The 19,117-nt window shown below is 45.5% G+C and overlaps 1 protein-coding gene across 6 annotated transcripts in view; it reads left to right on the top strand.

Moving 5' to 3' along the window:
* The window catches only part of kdm5a (lysine demethylase 5A), a 343,245-nt gene that overhangs the window by 284,277 nt on the left and 39,851 nt on the right, over positions 1-19,117 (top strand). For 5 of the 6 annotated variants that reach the window (XM_086008547.1, XM_086008544.1, XM_086008550.1 and 2 more), the window contains one exon: positions 3,913-4,056. The exons of the other annotated variant lie outside the window; for it this stretch is intronic. In XM_086008547.1, the coding sequence (XP_085864673.1) occupies positions 3,913-4,056 (144 nt within the window). The remainder of the gene's footprint in view (positions 1-3,912; positions 4,057-19,117) is intronic. 6 annotated transcript variants of the gene reach the window in all.

Below are 19,117 nucleotides of genomic sequence, written 5' to 3'. Positions count from 1 at the left end.
TGGGTAGGCGTCCAGCAGGGTGTAGCGATTTATTGTCTGGCTGTAGTCGATGACCAGGCGCTGCTTCTCGCCGGTCTTAACGACCACAACCTGGGCTCGCCAGGGGCTGGTGCTGCCCTCAATAATCCCTTCCTTCAGGAGCCGCTCCACTTCGGTTTTAATGAAAACCCTGTCCCCGGCACTGTATCGCCTGCTCTTTGTGGCGATGGGCTTACAGTCGGGGGTGAGGTTAGCAAACAGTGGGGGGGGGGTGACTCTGAGTGTGGAGAGGTTGCACCTGGTGCGCGGCGGGCAATTTGGGAGCTGCTGGCTGCGGACTGTGAGTGGCGGTAGGGGTCCACCGTACGCCATCGTAACACTTTTAAGGTGGCACTGAAAATCTAACCCCAGCAGGACGGCAGCGCAGAGGTCGGGCAGGACCAGAAGTTTAAAATGATCGTACACGGTCCCGTCTACTACGAGTGTCACTACGCAGTAGCCGCCGATGTCCGCCGACTGGGACTCAGAGGCCATAGAAATCCGCTGGTGCGCAGGCAGGACTGGGAGAGAGCAACGCCGCACCGTGTCGGGGTGGATGAAGCTCTCCGTGCTCCCAGAGTCAAAAAGGCAGATTGCATCGTGACCATTTACCTTAATGTCCATTGTGGAACTGGCCAGCTGGTGCGGTCTCGCTTGGTCCAGTGTAACGGATGCCAGCGTAGGGGTCGGTGTGTCGCTGCGGGTATCAGATGAGGCGGTGTTGGGGGCCTGCTGCGTTCCGGCTGTCGTCCAAGATGGCGGCGTCCATGATCCCCATGTGGCTGGAGGCGTCCAAAATGGCTGCTGTACCGGTGGTTTGCACATGGCCGGGGAGGCCCAAGATGGCGGCCCGCATGGCCCACACGCGGCGCTGCTGGGGTTCGGGGTGCAGACGTTAGCGTAGTGTCCCTTCTTCCCGCAGCCCGAGCAGATCGCGTTTTTCGCCGGGCAGCGCGCTCTGGGGTGTTTTGCCTGGCCACAGAAGTAGCATTTCTGGCCTTGGGGCACTGCTGTCTGGCCTTGGGACACTGCTGCGGTAGTTGGGCCGTTGCTGGGGTGTGGCTGGGGTGGCACAGCGCTATGAGGCGGTCCTACCGTGTCCCAGGCTGTCATTCCCCGCGGCGTCCACGGTGCAGAGGAGTAGGCATCCATGCCCCGGTAGGCTGCATCCAATGATAGTGCGAGTTCAGAGGCCTTGTTGAGGTCGAGGTCACTCTGCTCCAACAGTCGCTGTCGGGTGTAATTGGATCTGTGGCCCGCTACAAAAGCATCCCGGATAAGCTCCTCTGTGTACACGGCGGCCTTTACATCCTTACAACCACCGGCCCGGCCAAGCACAGACAGTGCCTGAAGGTATTCCACGGTCGATTCCCCAGGTTGTTGTTTACGACTCCCCAGAAGGTGCCTGGCGTACACTTCGTTCACTGGGCGCGTGTACTGGTCCTTGAGGAGCTTGATAGCGTCCGCGTACGAGGTCGCGTCTTGGATGACCGAGTACACTCGGTGGTTCACTTTGGAGGTCAGGACATCCAGTTTGTCCTCGTCCGATTTGATTGCTGCGGAGGCGGTCAGGAATTTTTCGAAACACTTAAGCCAGTGAGTAAACTTGGTGGATGAGTCCGCCTCCCGATGATCTAAGTCCAGGCATGCTGGTGCGAGGGTCTTCTCCATTATAAAAATTTTGTTAATAAAATTGATGCGCTATCAATTACTCATAAAAGACTGAGAGTTAAGAGAGTAACTAAAGGCTTTTATTAACAAAAGAATGAAGGTCTGCCTCGAGTGGTCGACCGGTCCAGAAATACAAAGGGCTGGGGAGCAGTCACCTTTATACTAGGACTTGTGGGAGGAGTCAGCCGAGGCATGTCCAGGCATGTACACAGTGGAATACAAACAGTGGTTTACCACACTCTCCTGGCCAGCCTCCCATCGTCCACCCTCCATAAACTTCAACTCATTCAACTTGGCCTGTGTCCTAACTTGCACCAAGTGCCGTTCTTCCTTCACCCCTGTGCTCGCTAACCTAGATTGTCTCCTAGTCCAGTAACGTATCCAAGTGAAAATTCCCATTCTTGTGTTCAAATCCCTCCATGGCCTCGCCCCTCCCTATCTCTGTAACTTCCACCAACCCTCCCAGAACTCTCCGTTCCTCCAATTGTGGTATTGTGCATCCCCGATTTCCTTCGCACCTCCATTGGCGGCCATGCCTCCTGCCAGCTAGGCCGCCAAAGAAAGAAAGATTTACATTTATATAGCGCCTTTCACGACCACCGGGCATCCCAAAGCGCTTTACAGCCAATGAAGTACTTTTGAAGTGTAGTCACTTGCTATGGTTTGAAATTCCTCCACTAAGCACCCCTGTTTCACCATCTCAATGCTCCTTTAAGACGCTCCTCAAAATCTACCTCTTGATCAAGCTTTAGGTCGTTTGCCCTAATTTTTCATGTAGGTCGGTGTCACATTTTATCTTATGAAGCTCCTGTGAAGTGCCTTGGGACATTTTACAACATTAAAGGCGCTTCATAAATGCAAGTGGTGATTTACTCTGTAAAGGGTATCTGATAGAAGAGACGGTCCTGTTTTACTGTAAGGAGTATCTGACGGAGGAGACAGTCCTGTTTTACTCTGTAAGGAGTATCCGATGGAGGAGACGGTCCTGTTTTACTCTGTAAGGAGTATCTGATGGAGGAGACGGTCCTGTTTTACTCTGTACGGAGTATCTGATGGAGGAGACAGTCCTGTTTCACTCTGTACGGAGTATCTGATGGAGGAGACAGTCCTGTTTTACTCTGTACGGAGTATCTGATGGAGGAGACAGTCCTGTTTCACTCTGTACGGAGTATCTGATGGAGGAGACAGTCCTGTTTCACTCTGTAAGGAGTGTCTGATGGAGGAGACAGTCCTGTTTTACTCTGTACGGAGTATCTGATGGAGGAGACAGTCCTGTTTTACTCTGTACGGAGTATCTGATGGAGGAGACAGTCCTGTTTTACTCTGTACGGAGTATCTGATGGAGGAGACAGCCCTGTTTTACTCTGTAAGGAGTATCTGATGGAGGAGCCAGTCCTGTTTTACTCTAAGGCAGGGGTTCTCAAAGTTTTTGCTTCTGAAGCCTGCCCCCCAGCCGTGTTATTAAGATTTCACAGACCCCCTGTAACACACGTATTTTTTCTATATTAAAATTTGTTTTATAATTAAACACATCTATTTATTATTATTTTTTGTTTTACTTACGTAATGTGAAACTTGTTGCTGGTGCTCAGGTTGAGACCGTCTCTGAGGTTGGTGGAGTTCTGCTGAAGTTAGTGAAGTGTTACTGAGGTTGGTAAAGTGTTACTGAGGTTGGTAAAGTGTTACTGAGGTTAGTAAACTGTCACTGAGGTTGGTAAAGTGTTTGTGAAGTTAGTAAATTGTCACCTGAGGTTGGTGAAGTGTTACTGAGGTTAGTAAACTGTCACTGAGGTTGGTAAATTGTTTGTGAAGTTAGTAAATTGTCACTGAGGTTGATAAAGTGTTACTGGAGCTGATAGAATGCTGCTGAGCCCAATGATTTTGGGAGCCGCACCAGCTCTCGTTTCTCCTGTTGTCCGTTACTAATGAACCGAGCGGAGCGCGCCTGCTGAGACTGGGCGCCGTCTCCTTGACAACACAGCACAGCAATGACCATGAGTTTCTGGGCCAAGCAGCGGTTTCCGGTTCCTTACGCCCTTGCCGGGGACATGGACTAAAGTGATTCTTGCTTTGGATACTTGTTGGGGACGTCAATGGGCCACTCGCAACAAGTCCTATAGGGCAGTGGTTCTCAACCCATGAAACCTTCTTGCGGATCCCCAGTTGAGAACCCTTGCTCTAAGGGACTGTCTGATAGAGCAGTTGGTTTTATTCTCTTCACAGGAACATTTGCAGAGTGTCCAGCAGTCTGCTTTCAGCAGGAGCATGGGGGGTTTGGCAAACTCGCCCAGAAAATCTCTTGAATTGGACGAGGAGGAGACGGACTCTGATGATGATATCAGAGATGCGTATCGCTATGAGAAAAAAGTAAGTCGGTTTTACGTAAATAATTGTATTCTTGCCCAGAGTGACATGTTTTGCTGCATGTCTACAATAGTTCTGAATGGTGAACTAGTGCAATGCTCACTTGTTATACAGATCCAACATCAACAGCTTTTGTCCATGCAATTTTCCACAAAGGATACAGCAGGAACTGTGTTCTGCACTATTTAGCATTATTATAATAAGAATTAGGAGCAGGCATAGGCCATACGGCCCTTCGAGCCTGCTCTGCCATTCAATAAGATCATGGCTGATCTTCGACCTCAACTCCACTTTCCTGCCCGATCCCCATATCCCTTGTTTCCAAAAATCTATATCTCAGCCTTGAATATACTCGACGACTCAGCTTCCACAGCCGTTTGTGGTAGAGAATTCCAAAGATTCACAACCCTCTGATTGAAGAAATTCCTCCTCATCTCAGTCTTAAATGGCCGACGCCTTATCCTGAGACTATGCCCCCCAGCTCTAGACACTCCAGCCAGGGAAAACAACCTCTCAGCATCTAATCCCCCTCAGAATCTTATATGTTTCAATGAGATCACCTCTCATTTTTTGAAACTTCAGAGAGTTTTGGTGCAATCTCTCCTCATAGGACAACCCTCTCATCCCAGGGATCAATCCAGTGAATGTTCATTGCACCGCCTCTGAGGCACTTACGTCCTTTCTCAGATAAGGAGACCAAAACTATGCACAGTATTCCAGGTGTGGTCTCGCCAAGGCCCTGTACAATTGTTGTAAGTCTTCCTTACTCTTGTACGCCAACCCCATTGCAATAAAGGCCAACATGCCATTGCCTTCCTAATTGCTTGCTGTACCTGCATGGTAACGTTCTGTGTATCCTGTACGAGGACACCTAAATCTCTCTGAACACCCAAGATTTAATAGTTTCTCACCATTTAAAAAATATTGTGCTTTTCTATTCTTCCGACCAAAGTGAATAACCTCACATTTCCCCACATTATACTCTATCTGCCACCTTACTGCCCACAGGCTGGAGTTGTTTGACTTGGAGCAGAGAAGGCTGAGGGGGGACCTGATTGAGGTGTACAAAATTACGAGGGGCATAGATAGGGTAGATAGAAAGGAACTTTTCCCCTTAGTAGAGGGGTCAATAACAAGGGGGCATAGATTCAAGGTAAGGGGCAGGAGGTTTAGAGGGGATTTGAGGAAAAACTTTTTCACCCAGAGGGTGGTTGGAATCTGGAACTCACTGCCTGAAAGGGTGGTAGAGGCAGGAACCCTCACAACATTCAAGAAGCATTTGGATGAGCATTTGAAATGCCATAGCAAGCAAGGCTACGGACCAAATGCTGGAAAATGGGATTAGATTAGACAGAGCTTGATGGCTGGCGCGGACACGATGGGCCGGAGGGCCTCTTTCTGTGCTCTATAACTCTGTGACTCACTTAGTCTATCTATATCCCTTTGCAGGCTCTTTGTGTTCTCCCCACAGCTTACTGTCCCACCTAGCTTTGTATCGTCAGCAAACCTGGACACATTGCACTCAGTCCCTTCATCTAGGTCATTAATATAGATTGTAACTATCCGAGGCTCGAGCACTGATCCTTGCGGCACCCCACTAGTTACAGCCTGCCAAGCTGAAAATCTCCCTGCTCTGTTTTCTGTCCATTGCCCAATCCTCTATCCATGCTAATATATTACCCCCAACCCCATGAGCCCTTCTCTTGCACAGCAACCTTTTATGTGGCACCTTATCGAATGCCTTTTGGAAATCCAAATATACTACATCCACTGGTTCCCCTTTATCTACCCTGCTAGTTACATCCTCAAAAAACCCTAATAATTTTGTTAAACACGATTTACCTTTCATAAAACCATGTTGACTCTGCCTAATCATATTATGATTTTCTAAATGTCCTGTTACCACTTCCTTAATAATGGATTCCACCATTTTTCCGACGACTGATGTCAGGCTAACTGGCCTATAGTTCCCTATTTTCTCTCTCCCGCCTTTCTTGAATAGCAGTGTTATATTTTCTACCTTCCAATCCGCTGGGACCGTTCTAGAATCTAGGGAATTTTGGAAGATCATAACCAATACATCCAATATCTCTGTAGCCACCTCTTTTAGAACTCTAGGATGTAGGCCGTCAGGTCCAGGGGATTTGTTGGCTTTTAGTCCCATTAGTTTCTTAAAGTAATTAATATCAGGAGAGAAAAAGTACTTAAGTTCCTCACTCTTATTAGCCCCTTGGTTCCCTACTACTTTTGGTATGTGACAGATACAAAATATTTGTTTGAATTTTCACACATTTTTCATTCTGAATTTTTACACATTTTTCACTGAATTTTTACACATTTTCAGGGAGTTGAAAAGGGATCTGGCCCAGGTGGAATAGAAACAAAGGTTATCGGGTGAAACAGTAAATGATCAATGGGAGGCCTTCAAAGAGGAGCTTAGTTCGGATACAAACTGCATATATTCCTATGAGGGAATGAAGGGGATCCAAAGCTAGAACTCACTGGATGACTCAAGATACAGAGATTAAAATGAAACAGAAAAAGGCTTATGTTAAATATCAGGTACATAATTCTGTAGCGAACCAAGCTGAATACAGAACGTGCCGAGGAGAACTGAAAAAGGAAATAGGAGGCGCAAAGAGAGTGTGTGAGAAAAGATTAGTGGGCAACATAAAAGGGAACCTTAATGTCTTTTATAAACATATAAAGGGTGAACGGGTCATCGGAGGAAGGGTGGAACCGATTAGGGACCCAAAAGGAAATCGTCTTGTGAAAGCTGAGACACTAAATGAGCACTTTGCATTTGTCTTCACTAAAGAATGCTGCTAATGTCACAATAAAGTAGGAGGGGGTAGAGAAAGTGGATACAATAGAAACAAATAAAGAGGTTCTTAAACCTCTCTTGTCCTTGCGGGGAGGTTAACTAGTGCTGTGGGCGACGGTTTAAACTCATTTGACAGGTAGGTGGGCATCAGGATGCAACATCGGACAGGAGAGACAAATAACACTAGAGTCAAGAATAGTTCAGAAATGGGAGGGATCAGACAGCGGGTAAGTGCGAGGCAATCTAAGATGGGTTTGGAGTGCATGTGCATAAATGCAGAGTGTGGTAAATAATGTTGGTGAGGAGCACGCACAAGTCGCTGCATGGGACTATGATATAGTGGCAATAACGGAGACCTGGCTAAAAGAAAGGGAGGATTGGAAACTTAATGTTCCTGGCTACAAGGTATTCAGGAAAGATAGGGAAGGAAAAAAACTGAAGTGGTGGCAGTATTGATCAAAGAAACTATTATAGCACTGGAAAGGGATGATGTAGTTGAGGGGTTAAAGACGGAATCTATCTGGTTAGAATGAAGGAACAAAAGAAGAGCTGTTATATTATGCACCACCAAATAATGGGAAGGAGATAGAGGAGCAAATTTGCAGGCAAATTACAGAAGGATGCAAGAACTATAGAGTAGTGATAGAGGGGGACTTTGATTATCGTAATATAGACGTGGATAGTAACAGTGTAAAGGGTAAAGAGCGGGAGGAACTTTCTAGATCAGTGTGTTTCCAGCCAAATGAGGAAGGAAGCAGTGTTGGATCTAGTTCTAGGGAATGAAGTGGAGCATGTTTCAGTGGGGGAGCATTTGGGGGAACAGTGATTATACCATCATCAGGTTTGGTAAAGTTATGGAAAAAGACAAGGTACAATCAAGCGTAGAAGTACTTAACTGGAGGAGGGCTAATTTCAGTGAATTAAAATGGGATCTGGCCCAGGTGGATTTGTATCAAAAATTGGTAGGCAAAAGAGTAATTGAACAATGGGAGGCCTTCAAACAGAGAGAGTTTGAGTATAGAGTAGACAAATTCCCACGAGGGGGAAAGGAAGGGCATCCAAAGCTGGAGCCCCCTGGTTGACTAAAGATATAGAGATTAAAATGAAAAAAAAGGAGACTTATGACAAATGTAAGTTTCATAATATAGTCGAGAACCAGGCTGAATACAGAAAGTACAGATGAAATCTGAAAATTTGCATAAGAGGGGCAAAGAGAGCGTACGAGAATAGATAAGCATCTAACATAAAAGGGAACCCAAAAGTCTTTTATAAACATATAAATAGTAAAAGGGTAGTCATAGAAAAGGTGGGGCCGATTAGGAACCGAAAAAGAGATCCTCTTGTGGAGGCAGAGGGCATGGCTGAGATACTAAATTAGTACTTTGGCATCATCCTCTTCTCCAGTGAAGACAGAATCTATGTCACAGTAATGGAGGTAGCAGTGAAATTGGATAGGATAAAAATAGATAAAGAGGAGTTAGTTAAAAGGTTGACTGAACTGAGGGAAGTAAGAGTAGAAATTGCGTAAGCTCTGACCACAATCTTCCAACCCTCCTTAGATATGGGGGTGGTGCCAGAGGACTGGAAGATTACAGATGTTACACCCCTGTTTAAAAAAGGGAAGAGGGATAAGCCTGGTAATTACGTACCAACAACATAGGAAAGAGTAGGCAAGAGGTACTGTTTGGAGAGGAACTAGGAGCCAAATTAAAAAACAGGACCTCAGGGGTTATATTCTCTGGATTATTACCTGAGCCATGTGCGAATTAGCGTAGGGATAAGCAGATTAGGGAGGTGAGCACGTGGCGGAAGGAGTGGTGTGGGAAAGAGGGGTTCTAATTCATGGGACACTGGCACAGTACTGGGACAGGAAAGAACTGTTCGTTGGGATGGGCTCCACCTGAACCAGGCTGGGACCAGGGTCCTAGTAGAATGGATAAATAGGGCGGTCACAAGGACTTTAAACCAGTAAAAGGAGGAATGGTGCAGGGGTGGGAGGAGAGGCTCAGGAGGAAAAGTCCTAGACCCAACCATCTTCAACTGCTTCATGAATGGCCTTCCGTCCATCAGAAGGTCAGAAATTGGGATGTTCGCTGATTGCACAGTGTTCAGTTCCATTCGCAACTCCTCAGATAATGAAGCAGTCCATGCCCGAATGCAGCAAGACCAGGATGACATTAGGCTTGGGCTGATACGTGGCAAGTAACATTTGCCCACACGAGTGCCAGGCAATGACTGTCTCCAACAAGAGAGAGTCTAACCACCTCCCCATGACATTCAACAGCATTACCATCGCCGAACCCCCCACTATCAACATCCTGGGGGTCGCCATTGACCAGAAACTTAACTGGACCAGCCACATAAATACTGTGGCTGCAAGAGCAGGTCAGAGGCTCGGTATTCTGCGGTAGTGTCTCACCTCCTGACTCCCCAAAGTTTTTCCACCATCTACAAGGCACAAGTTAGGTGTGTGATGGAATATTCTCCACTTGCCTGGATGAGTGCAGCTCCAACAACACTCAAGAAGCTCGACACCATTCAGGACAAAACAACCCGCTTGATTAGAACCCCATGCATCACCTTAAACATTCACTCCCTCCACCACCGGTGCACTGTGACTGCAGTGTGTACCATCTCCCAAGATGCACTGCAGCAACTCGCCAAGGCTTCTTCAACAGCATCTCAAACCCGCGACCTCTTCCACCTAGAAGGACAAGAGCAGCAGGCGCGTGGGAACATCATCACCTCCAGGTTCCCCTCCAAGTCACACATCATCCTGACTTGGAAATATATCACCTTTCTTTCATCATCACTGGGTCAAAATCCTCAAAAGATTCAAGAAAGCGGCTCAAGGGTAATTAGAGATGGGCAATAAATGCTGGCCTTGCCAGCGACGCCCATATCCCAGGAACGAATTTTTAAAAATTCTAAAGCAAATGGAAAGGAAGAGAGTCGAGTAATAGTCAGAAATTGTGCATTAGGCACGACACATAAAGGGAAAACTGAAAGATGTAAAAAAAAAATCAGGAGCGAAAAATAAGAAATGTGTGAGAGAAACAACATTAGAGCAGTTGGACAGGTTAGGGTGTGTGGACCAAATAAATGTTCCTTATACTCCGTGCGTTTGTATAAAGAATAAATTGAATGAATTGCAGACGCAAATTCAACTTGGAGGGTATGACATAGTAAGCATTATTCAAACACGGCTGCATGACGGTTAGGACTGGTAACTGAATATACTCGGTTACAAGGTCTGCAGGAAAGATACAGAATCTGGTAGAGGGGGTAGGAGTAGCATTAGTGATTCAGGATGAAATGACTTCAGTGATAAGAGAGGATATAACGAGAGGTAAGCAGGCAGTGGAAACTTTATGGGTAGAATTAAGAAATGGGAAAAGATTTAAGACTGTAATGGGAGTTGTGTATAGGCCCCTTGGTAGAAACTGTAAACTGGTAGAATGTAGAGATTAGACAAGCATGCAGTAAAGGCATAGCGGTTTTCATGGCGGATTTTAACTTCCATAAGCAGACAAGCTCATGTCAGTAAGGTAGCGAATTTCTTCAGCATAGTTTTCTGCAACAATATGTCCTCGAACCAACAAGGGGGGAGGCCATATTAGATTTAATAATGAGCAATGAGCCAGATTTAGTTAACAGCGTAATGATGCGTGGACATTTGTCTAATAGCGACCATAATATGATTGAGTTCAATGTTGTTCAATGTTGAAAGGGAGAAATGTGAAACAACTATTAAGATTCTAGATTTAGGTAAGGCTGACTTCAACGGAATGAGACCGAGACTGTCCACAGTAAATGGGGCAAATCTGTTGATGGGCAAAATAACAGATCAGTGGGAGGTTTTAAAAAAAAAAAAATTTAACGTGATACAGAACCAGTTTATACAAGAGTTCTACTTGCCAGAAAAAACAGCCATGGATGACAAAAGAGGTAAGGGACAGCATAAAACTAAAAGAAAAAGCATATAAGAATGCAAGAAATAGCACAGATCCTGGCGATTGGGAGAGCTACAAAGAAAAACAAAAGGTGACAAAACCGATAGTAAGAGCTACAAAAAGGGAGTATGGAAAGAAACTGGCAAGGGATATCAAAATCAACACACAAAACTTTTACAATTATATTAGGAAAAAGAGGGTAGTCAGGAGCAATGTGAGTCCCTTAAAAACCGACTGGTGATATTATAAAGGAAAATAAGGAAATGGCGGACATGTTGAATAATTACTTTGCGTCAGTATTTACAGCAGAGGAAGAGGATAGCATGCCAGACATCCCAAGGAAATTAATATTGAATCAGGGACAGGGACTCACCAAAATTAACGTAAGAAAATTAACAGTAATGGAACTAAGGAGTGACAAATTCCCAGGACCAGATAAGTTTTCATCCTAGGGTTTTAAAGGAAGTAGGTGAGCACATTGCAGATTCCCTAACTATAATCTTCCAAAGTTCTCTTGATTCAGGAACCGTTCCTTTAGATTGGAAACGCACATGTCACTCTGCTATTTAAGAAAGGAGAGAGTGGGAAACCAGGGAATTATAGCCTAACATCGATTTGGCTTGAGTTGAGGAACAGAGGGGAAGCTGTTACATTGTTGGGTATTTTTTATAGAGCTCCAAACAGTGAGATGGAGATAGATGAATAAATTTGTCACCAAATTTCAAAGGTGTGTAATAAAAAGTGTAGTTATATAAGGAGACTTTAATTACCCTAATATAGACTGGATAAAACATAGTGCTAAGGGTAGGGAAGGAGAAGAATTTCTGATATGTGCACTGGAGAAATTTCTCGATCAATATTCTCCAGTCCAACAAGGAAGGAAACTTTGTTGGATCTGGTTCTGGGAAATGAAGTAGGGCAAGTGGAGTGTGTTACAGTAGGAGAGCACCTAGCTAACAGTGACCACAACATAATTCTGTTTAAAGTAATTATGGAAAGAGACCAGAAAATAGCGAAGGTAAAAATGCTCAACTGGGAAGAGCTAATGTCAGTGATTTACGAAGGGATCTAGCACAGGTAGGTTGGTGAAGGCAATTGCAGGGTAACACAGTAACGGAGCAATGGGGGGCATTCACGGAAGAAATAGTTCAGGTACAAACTAGGCATATTCCTTTAAAGGGAAAAAGTCGAGCATCCAAAGCTAATGCGCCCTAGATGATAAAGGAAATAAAAGGTAAAATAAAACAGAAAATGGAGGCTTAGGTCAAATGACGGGAGCAAGATTCAGTTAATAACCAGGGGGATTAAGTTTTTGATAGAATAAATAGGGAAAAAATATTCCTTCTGGCGAGTGGGTCAATAACTAGAGGTCATAGATTCAGAATCATTGGAATAAGATCTAGAGGAGAGATGAGGAGAAACAGTTTTACTCAGAGTTGTCGGGATCTGGAATGCTCTACCTGAAAAGGTGGAAGTTGATTCCATAAATAATTTAAAACTGAGTTGGATGAGCAACTTACAGGGTTACTTATTTACAATCTACATTAATGGCTTGGACGAAGAGCCGGGTATAATGTAGCCAAGTTTGCGGATGATACAAAGATGGGTGGGAAAGCAAGTTGTGCAGAGGACTCAAAGAATCTGCAAATGGATATAGACAGGCCAAGTGAGTGGGCAAACATTTGGCAGATGGAGTATAATGTGGGAAAGTGCGAGGTTATCCACTTTGGCAGGAAAAATAAAAAAGCAAATTATTATTTCAATGGAGAGAGTTTACAAAATGCTACAGTTCAGAGGGACCTGGGGGTCCTTGTGCATGAAGCACAAAAGTTAGCATGCAAGTACAGCAAGTAATCAAAAAGGCAAATGGAATGTTGGCCGTTATTCCAAGGGGGTTGGAGTATAAAAGCAGGGAAGTCCTGCTACTACTGTACAAGGTATTGGTGAAACCACACCTTGAGTACTGCATACAGTTTTGGTCTCGTTATTTAAGGAAGGATATACTTGCATTGGAGGCAGTTCAGAGACGATTCACTCGGTTAATTCCAGAGATGATGAGGTTGATTTATGAGGAAAGGTTGAGCAGGCTGGGCCTATACTCATTGGAATTTAGAAGAATGAGAGGTCATCTTATTGAAACATATAAGATACTGAGGGGGCTCGACAAGGTAGATGCAGAGAGGATGTTTCCCCTCGTGGGGAAATCTAGAACTCGGGGGCACAGTTTCAGAATAAAGGGTCGCCCTTTTAGAACTGAGACGAGGAGGAACTTCTTCTCTGAGGGTCGTGAATCTGTGGGATTCTCTGCCCCAGAGAGCTGTGGAGGCTGGGTCATTAAATACATTGAAGGTGGAGATAGACACATTTTTGCAAGATAAGGGAATGAAGGGTTATGGGGAGCGGGCGGGGAAGTGGCTTTGAGCCAAGATCAGCCATGATCTTATTGAATGGCGGAGCAGGCTCGAGGGGCCAAGTGGCCTATTCCTGCTCCTATTTCTTATGTTCTTATGTTCTTACGGACAAAAAGCAGGGATGTGGGACTGAGCACAACTGCTCTTTCAAAGAGCCAGCACAGGCACGACGGGCCGAATGGCCTCCTTCTGTGCTGTAAGTTTCTATGAATCGATAATCTAATCTATTATGGAATGTACAGGAGGGAATTGAAAAAGTTGATATGGGAGGCAGAGAGAGGTTACGAGAACAATTAGCAGGCAACATTAAATTGAATCCTAAAACATTTTATAAACATTTAATGTGTAAACAGTTTGCTAGGGAAAAGGTTGTGCCTGTTAAGGACCCAAATGGAAATCTTTATATAGAGGCAGAGGACATGGCAGTAGTATTACATGAGTACTTTGCATCTGTCTTCACAAAGGTAGCAGATGATGCGAAGATTACACTAAAAGATGAGAGGGAAGTTATGGACAGAATTATAATATAGAGAATATGTACCAAAAGATTAGCATTGCTGAGAGTTGCTGAGTCCCCTGGTCCAGATGGAATGCATCCTCAGTTGCTGAAAGAAGCAAAGGTCAAAATAGCAGAGACATTGGGCACAATCTTTCAATCCTCATTGGATACAGGAGTAGTGCCGGATGATTGGAGGGTTGGTAATTTTATACCACTATTCAAGAAATGGGAGAGGGATAAACCAGGAAACTACACGTCAGTCAGCCTAACATCGGTGGTGGGGAAGTTATTGGAAATGATTATCAGGGACAAAATAAACTTTCATTTGGAAAGGCATGGGTTAATCAAGAAAAGAGATTTATTAAAGGTAAATCCTGTCTGACTAACTTGATTGAATTCTTTGATGAGGTAACAGTGAAGGTTGATCAAGCTAGGGCAGTAGATGTACATATGGAAGGCATTTGACAAAGTGCCACTAGGAGGCTTATTAAGACAATGGAAGCCCATGGAATTAAGGGGAAAGTGGCAGTATGGATACAAAATTGGTTCAGTGACAGGAAGCAAAGGGTGGTGGTGGATGAATGTTTTTCAGACTGGGAAGTGGTTTGCTATAGTGTTCCCCAAGGGTCTTTTCAGTTTTTATAAACAACCTATACTCGGGTGTAGGGAGCAACATTATAAAGTTTGCAGATTATACAGAACTTGGCAAAGTAGCAGATCACGATGAGGATCATTATAGGCTTCAGAATGACATAGACAGGATGGTGAAATGGGCAGAAGCACAGCAGATGGAGTTCAATGCGGAGAAGTGTGAAATGATGCCCTTTGGGAGGACTAATATAGAAGGACTATAAACGGCACGTTTTTGAAAAGTGTAGATGAGCAGAGAGACCTTGGTGTCCATATACACAAATCCTTAAAGGTGGCAGAGCAAGTTGATATGGTGGTTAAAACAGCATCTGGGTTACTTGTGTTTTTAAATAGAGGAATAGAATATAAAAGCAGAGATCACTGGTTCGGACTCAACTGGAGTATTGTGGATAATCCTGGGCATCACAATTCAGGGAAGATCTAAAGGCATTAGAAAAGGTACAGAAGAGGTTTACCAGGATTTTTTTTTATTGTTCGTTCCTGGGATGTGGGCATTGCTGGCAAGGCCAGCATTTATTGCCCATCCCTAATTGCCCGTGAGAAGGTGGTGGCGAGCCGCCTTCTTGAACCGCTGCAGTCAGTGTGGTGAAGGTGCTCCCACAGTGCTGTTGGGGGGGGCGGTGGGGAGTTCCAGGATTTTGACCCAGTGACTAAGAAGGAACGGCGATATATTTCCAAGTCAGGATGGTGTGTGACTTGGAAGAGAATTTGGAGGTGATGGTATTCCCATGCACCTGCTGCCCTTGTCCTTCTCGGTGGTATAAGTCGTGGGTTTGGGAGGTGCTGTCGAAGAAGCCTTGGCGAGTTACTGCAGTGCATCTTGTAGATGGTACACACTGCAGCCACGGTACGCCGGTGGTGGAGGGAGTGAATGTTTAAGGTGGTGGATCGGGTGCCAATCCAGCGGGCTGCTTTGTCCTGGATGGTGTCGAGCTTCTTGAGTGTTGTTGGAGCTGCACTCATCCAGGCAAGTGGAGAGTATTCCATCACACTCTTGACTTGTGCCTTGTAGATGGTGGAAAGGCTTTGGGGAGTCAGGAGGTGAGACACTCGCAGCAGAATACCCAGCCTCTGACCTGCTCCTGTTGCCACAGTATTTATGTGGCTGGTCCAGTTAAGTTCCTAGTCAATGGTGACCCCCAGGATGTTGATGTTGGGGGATTCGGCGATGGTAATGCTGTTGAATGTCAAGGGGCGGTGGTTAGACTCTCCCTTGTTGGAGATTGCCTGGCACTTGTGGCGCGAATGTTACCTGCCACTTATTAGCCCAAGCCTGAATGTCGTCCAGGTCTTGTTGCATGCGGGCATGCACTGCTTAATTATCTGAGGAGTTGCGAATGGAACTGATCACTGTGCAATCATCAGCGAACATCCCTACTTCAAACCTTATTATGGAGGGAAGGTCATTGATGAAGCAGCTGAAGATGGTTGGGCTCAAGACACTGCCCTGAGGAACTCCTGCAGCGATGCCCTGAGGCTGAGATGATTGGCCTCCAACAACCACAATCATCTTCCTTTGTGCTAGGTATGACTCCAGCCAGTGGGAGAGTCTTTCCCCTGATTCCCATTGACTTCAATTTGGCCAGATTGGATTTGTCCTGCTTTTTGTGGACAGGACATACCTGGGCAGTTTCCCACATTGCCGGGTAGATGCCAGCGTTGTAGCTGTACTGGGACAGCTTGGCCAAAGGTGCGGCAAGTTCTGGAGCACAAGTCTTTAGCACGACAGCCGGGATGTTGTCGGGGCCCATAGCCTTTGCTGTATCCAGTGCGCTCAGCTGTTCTTGATATCAAGTAGAGTGAATCGAATTGGCCGAAGACTGGCTTCTGTGATGATGGAGACCTCGGGAGGAGGCCGATATGGATCGTGCACTCAGCACTTCTGGATCAAGATGGTTGCAAACGCTTCAGCCTTGTCTTTTGAACTTGCGTGCTGGGCTCCGCCATCATTGGGGATGGGGATGTTCATGGCGTCTCCTCCCATCAGTTGTTTAATGGTCCACCACCACTCACAACTGGATGTGGCAGGACTGCAGAGCTTTGATCTGATCTGTTGGTTATGGGATCACTTAGTTCTGTCTATAGCATGCTGCTTCCGTTGTTTAGCATGCATGTAGACCTGTGTTACAGCTTTCCCAGGTTGGCACCTCATTTTTAGCTACGCCTGGTATGCTCTTCTACACTCCTCATTGAATCAGGGCTGATCACCTGGCTTGATAATGGTAGAGTGAGGGATATGCTGGGCCATGAGGTTACAGATTGTAGATTGTGGTGGAATACAATTCTGCTGATGGCCCGCAGCGCTTCATGGATGCCCAGTTTTGAGCTACTAGATATGTTCTGAATCTGTCCCATTTAGCACGGTGGTAGTGCCACACAATACGATGGAGGGTATCCTCAGTGTGAAGATGGGACTTCATCTCCGCAAGGACTGTGCGGTGGTCACTGCTACCAATGCTGTCATGGACAGATGCATCTGCGACAGGTAGATTGGTGAGGACGAAGTCAAGCAAGTTTTTTCCCCCTCGAGTTGATTCTCTCACCATCTGCTGCAGGCCTAGTCTTGCAGCTATGGCCTTCAGGCCTCGGCCAGCTCGGTCAGTAGTGGTACTACTGAGCCACTCTTGGTGATGGACATTGAAATCCCCCACCCAGAGTGCATTCTGTGCCCTTGCTACCCTCAATGCTTCTTCCAAGTGGTGTTCAACATGGAGGAGTACTGATTCACCAGCTGAGTAAGGGCGGTAGGTGGTAATCAGCAGGAGGTTTCCTTGCCCATGCTTGAGACTTAATGGGGTCCGGGGTCAATGTTGAGGACTCCCTGCCGACTGTATACCACTGTGCTGCCACTTCTGGTGGGTCTGTTCTGCCGGTGGGACAGATGGTGATGGAGGAGTCTGGGACATTGGCGGAAAGGTATGATTCTGTGAGTATGACTATGTCAGGCTGTTGTTTGACTAGTCTATGGAGATAGCTCTCCCAATTTTGACACAAGTCCCCAGATGTTAGTGAGGAGGACTTTGCAGGGTCGACTGGGTTGGGTGTGCCATTGTCGTGTCCGAATTCAGTGCCTAGGTTGATGCCGGTGGTCCGTCCGGTTTTATTCCTCTTACTTGTAACAAACCGCTACAAAAAACAGTAAGTAGCTTGCTAGGCCATTTCAGAGGGCAGTTAAGAGTCAACCAAATTGCTGTGGGTGCGGCGTCACATATAGGCCAGACCAGGTAAGGACAGATTTCCTTCCCTAAAGGACATTAGTGCTTTGAGGTTGGGGTTATTTATTTGGGGTTATTTATTTAATTAACTTAATTTAAATTCTACAGCTGCCATGGTGGGACTTGAACTCACATCTCCAGCTTATTAGTCCAGGCCCATGGATTACCAGTCCAGTAACATAACCACCATGCTACCATTCCCGACAATGTTTCCAGGGATGAAGGACTTCAGTTATGAGGAGAGGTTGGAAAAGTTCGGACTGTTCTCCTTGGAACAGAAAAGGTTAAGAGGTGACCTGATAGAGGTTTTCAAGATGATGAGAGGGTTTCAAGCTAATGAGAGGTTTTGATAGAGTAAATGTTCCCTCTGGCGAGTGGGTCAATAACCAGAGATCATAGATTCAAAATCATTGGAAAAAGATCTAGAGGGAGATGAGAAGTGTTTTCTCTGAGTGTTGTCGGGATCTGGAACACTTGACCTGATTCCATAACTAAATTTAAAAGGGAGTTGCACAGGTGATTGTGGATGATGAACTGAACAGGGTTACGGACAAAAAGCGGGGATGTGGGACCGAGCACGACTGCTCTTTCAAAGAGCCAGCACAGGGCGACGGCAGACCGAATGGCCTCCTTCTGAGCTGCAAGTTTCTATGATTCTATGATCTGTTGTCGGGAAATTACTGGAGTCTATAATTTAGGGATAGAGTGACTGAATACCTTGAACATTTTCAGCTGATCAGAGAGCAAGCATGGATTTGTGAAGAGTAGGTCATACCTGACGAACCTGATTGAATTTTTTGAAGAGGTGACTAAAGTAGTGGACCCGGGAATGTCTATGGATGTTATTTATATGAACCTCCAGAAGACATTCGATAAAGCCCCTCAAAAGCAACTGTTAGCTAAAGTTGAAGCCCACGGAATTGAAGGCAAATTATTGACCTGGTTAGCAGACAGAGAATAGGGATAATGGGCAGGTATTCTAATTGGCAGGATGTGACTAGTGGTGTCCCACAGGGATCTTTGTTAGGCCTCAACTATTCACTGCATTTATTAACGACTTCATGACAGGATAGAGGGTGTAAGCAGTGTAGATGGAAGCAGCCTAATGTCAGTGGGCAAACCTTTAGAGGCAATAATCCAGGACAAAATTGATTGTCACTTGGAAAATTATGGGCTAATAAATGAAAGTCATTACGGGATTTGTTAACGGCAAATTGTGTTTGACTAACTTGAGTTATGAAGAATAAAGTAATGGAGAGGGTTGATGAGGGTAGTGCGGTTGATGTGTATAAGGACTTTCAAAAAGTGTTTGACAGAGTATCACATAATAAACTTGTAAGCAAGATTAAAGCCCATGGGATTAATTGGACAGCGGCAGTGTAGATACAAAATTGGCTAAGGGACAAAGCAGAGAGTAATGGTGAATGTTTTTTCAGACTAGAGGGAAGTATGCAGTGGTGTTCCCCAGTGGTCCATATTAGGACCAATGCTCTTTTTGACATATATTAATG

Source organism: Somniosus microcephalus, chromosome 16 (genome assembly GCF_052327205.1).
Source record: "Somniosus microcephalus isolate GS21.2 chromosome 16, FLI_Smic_1.0, whole genome shotgun sequence".
Taxonomy (NCBI): Eukaryota; Metazoa; Chordata; class Chondrichthyes; order Squaliformes; family Somniosidae; genus Somniosus; species Somniosus microcephalus.
Note: the sequence above shows the minus strand (reverse complement) of the source record. Positions and strands in the feature narration are given on the sequence as shown.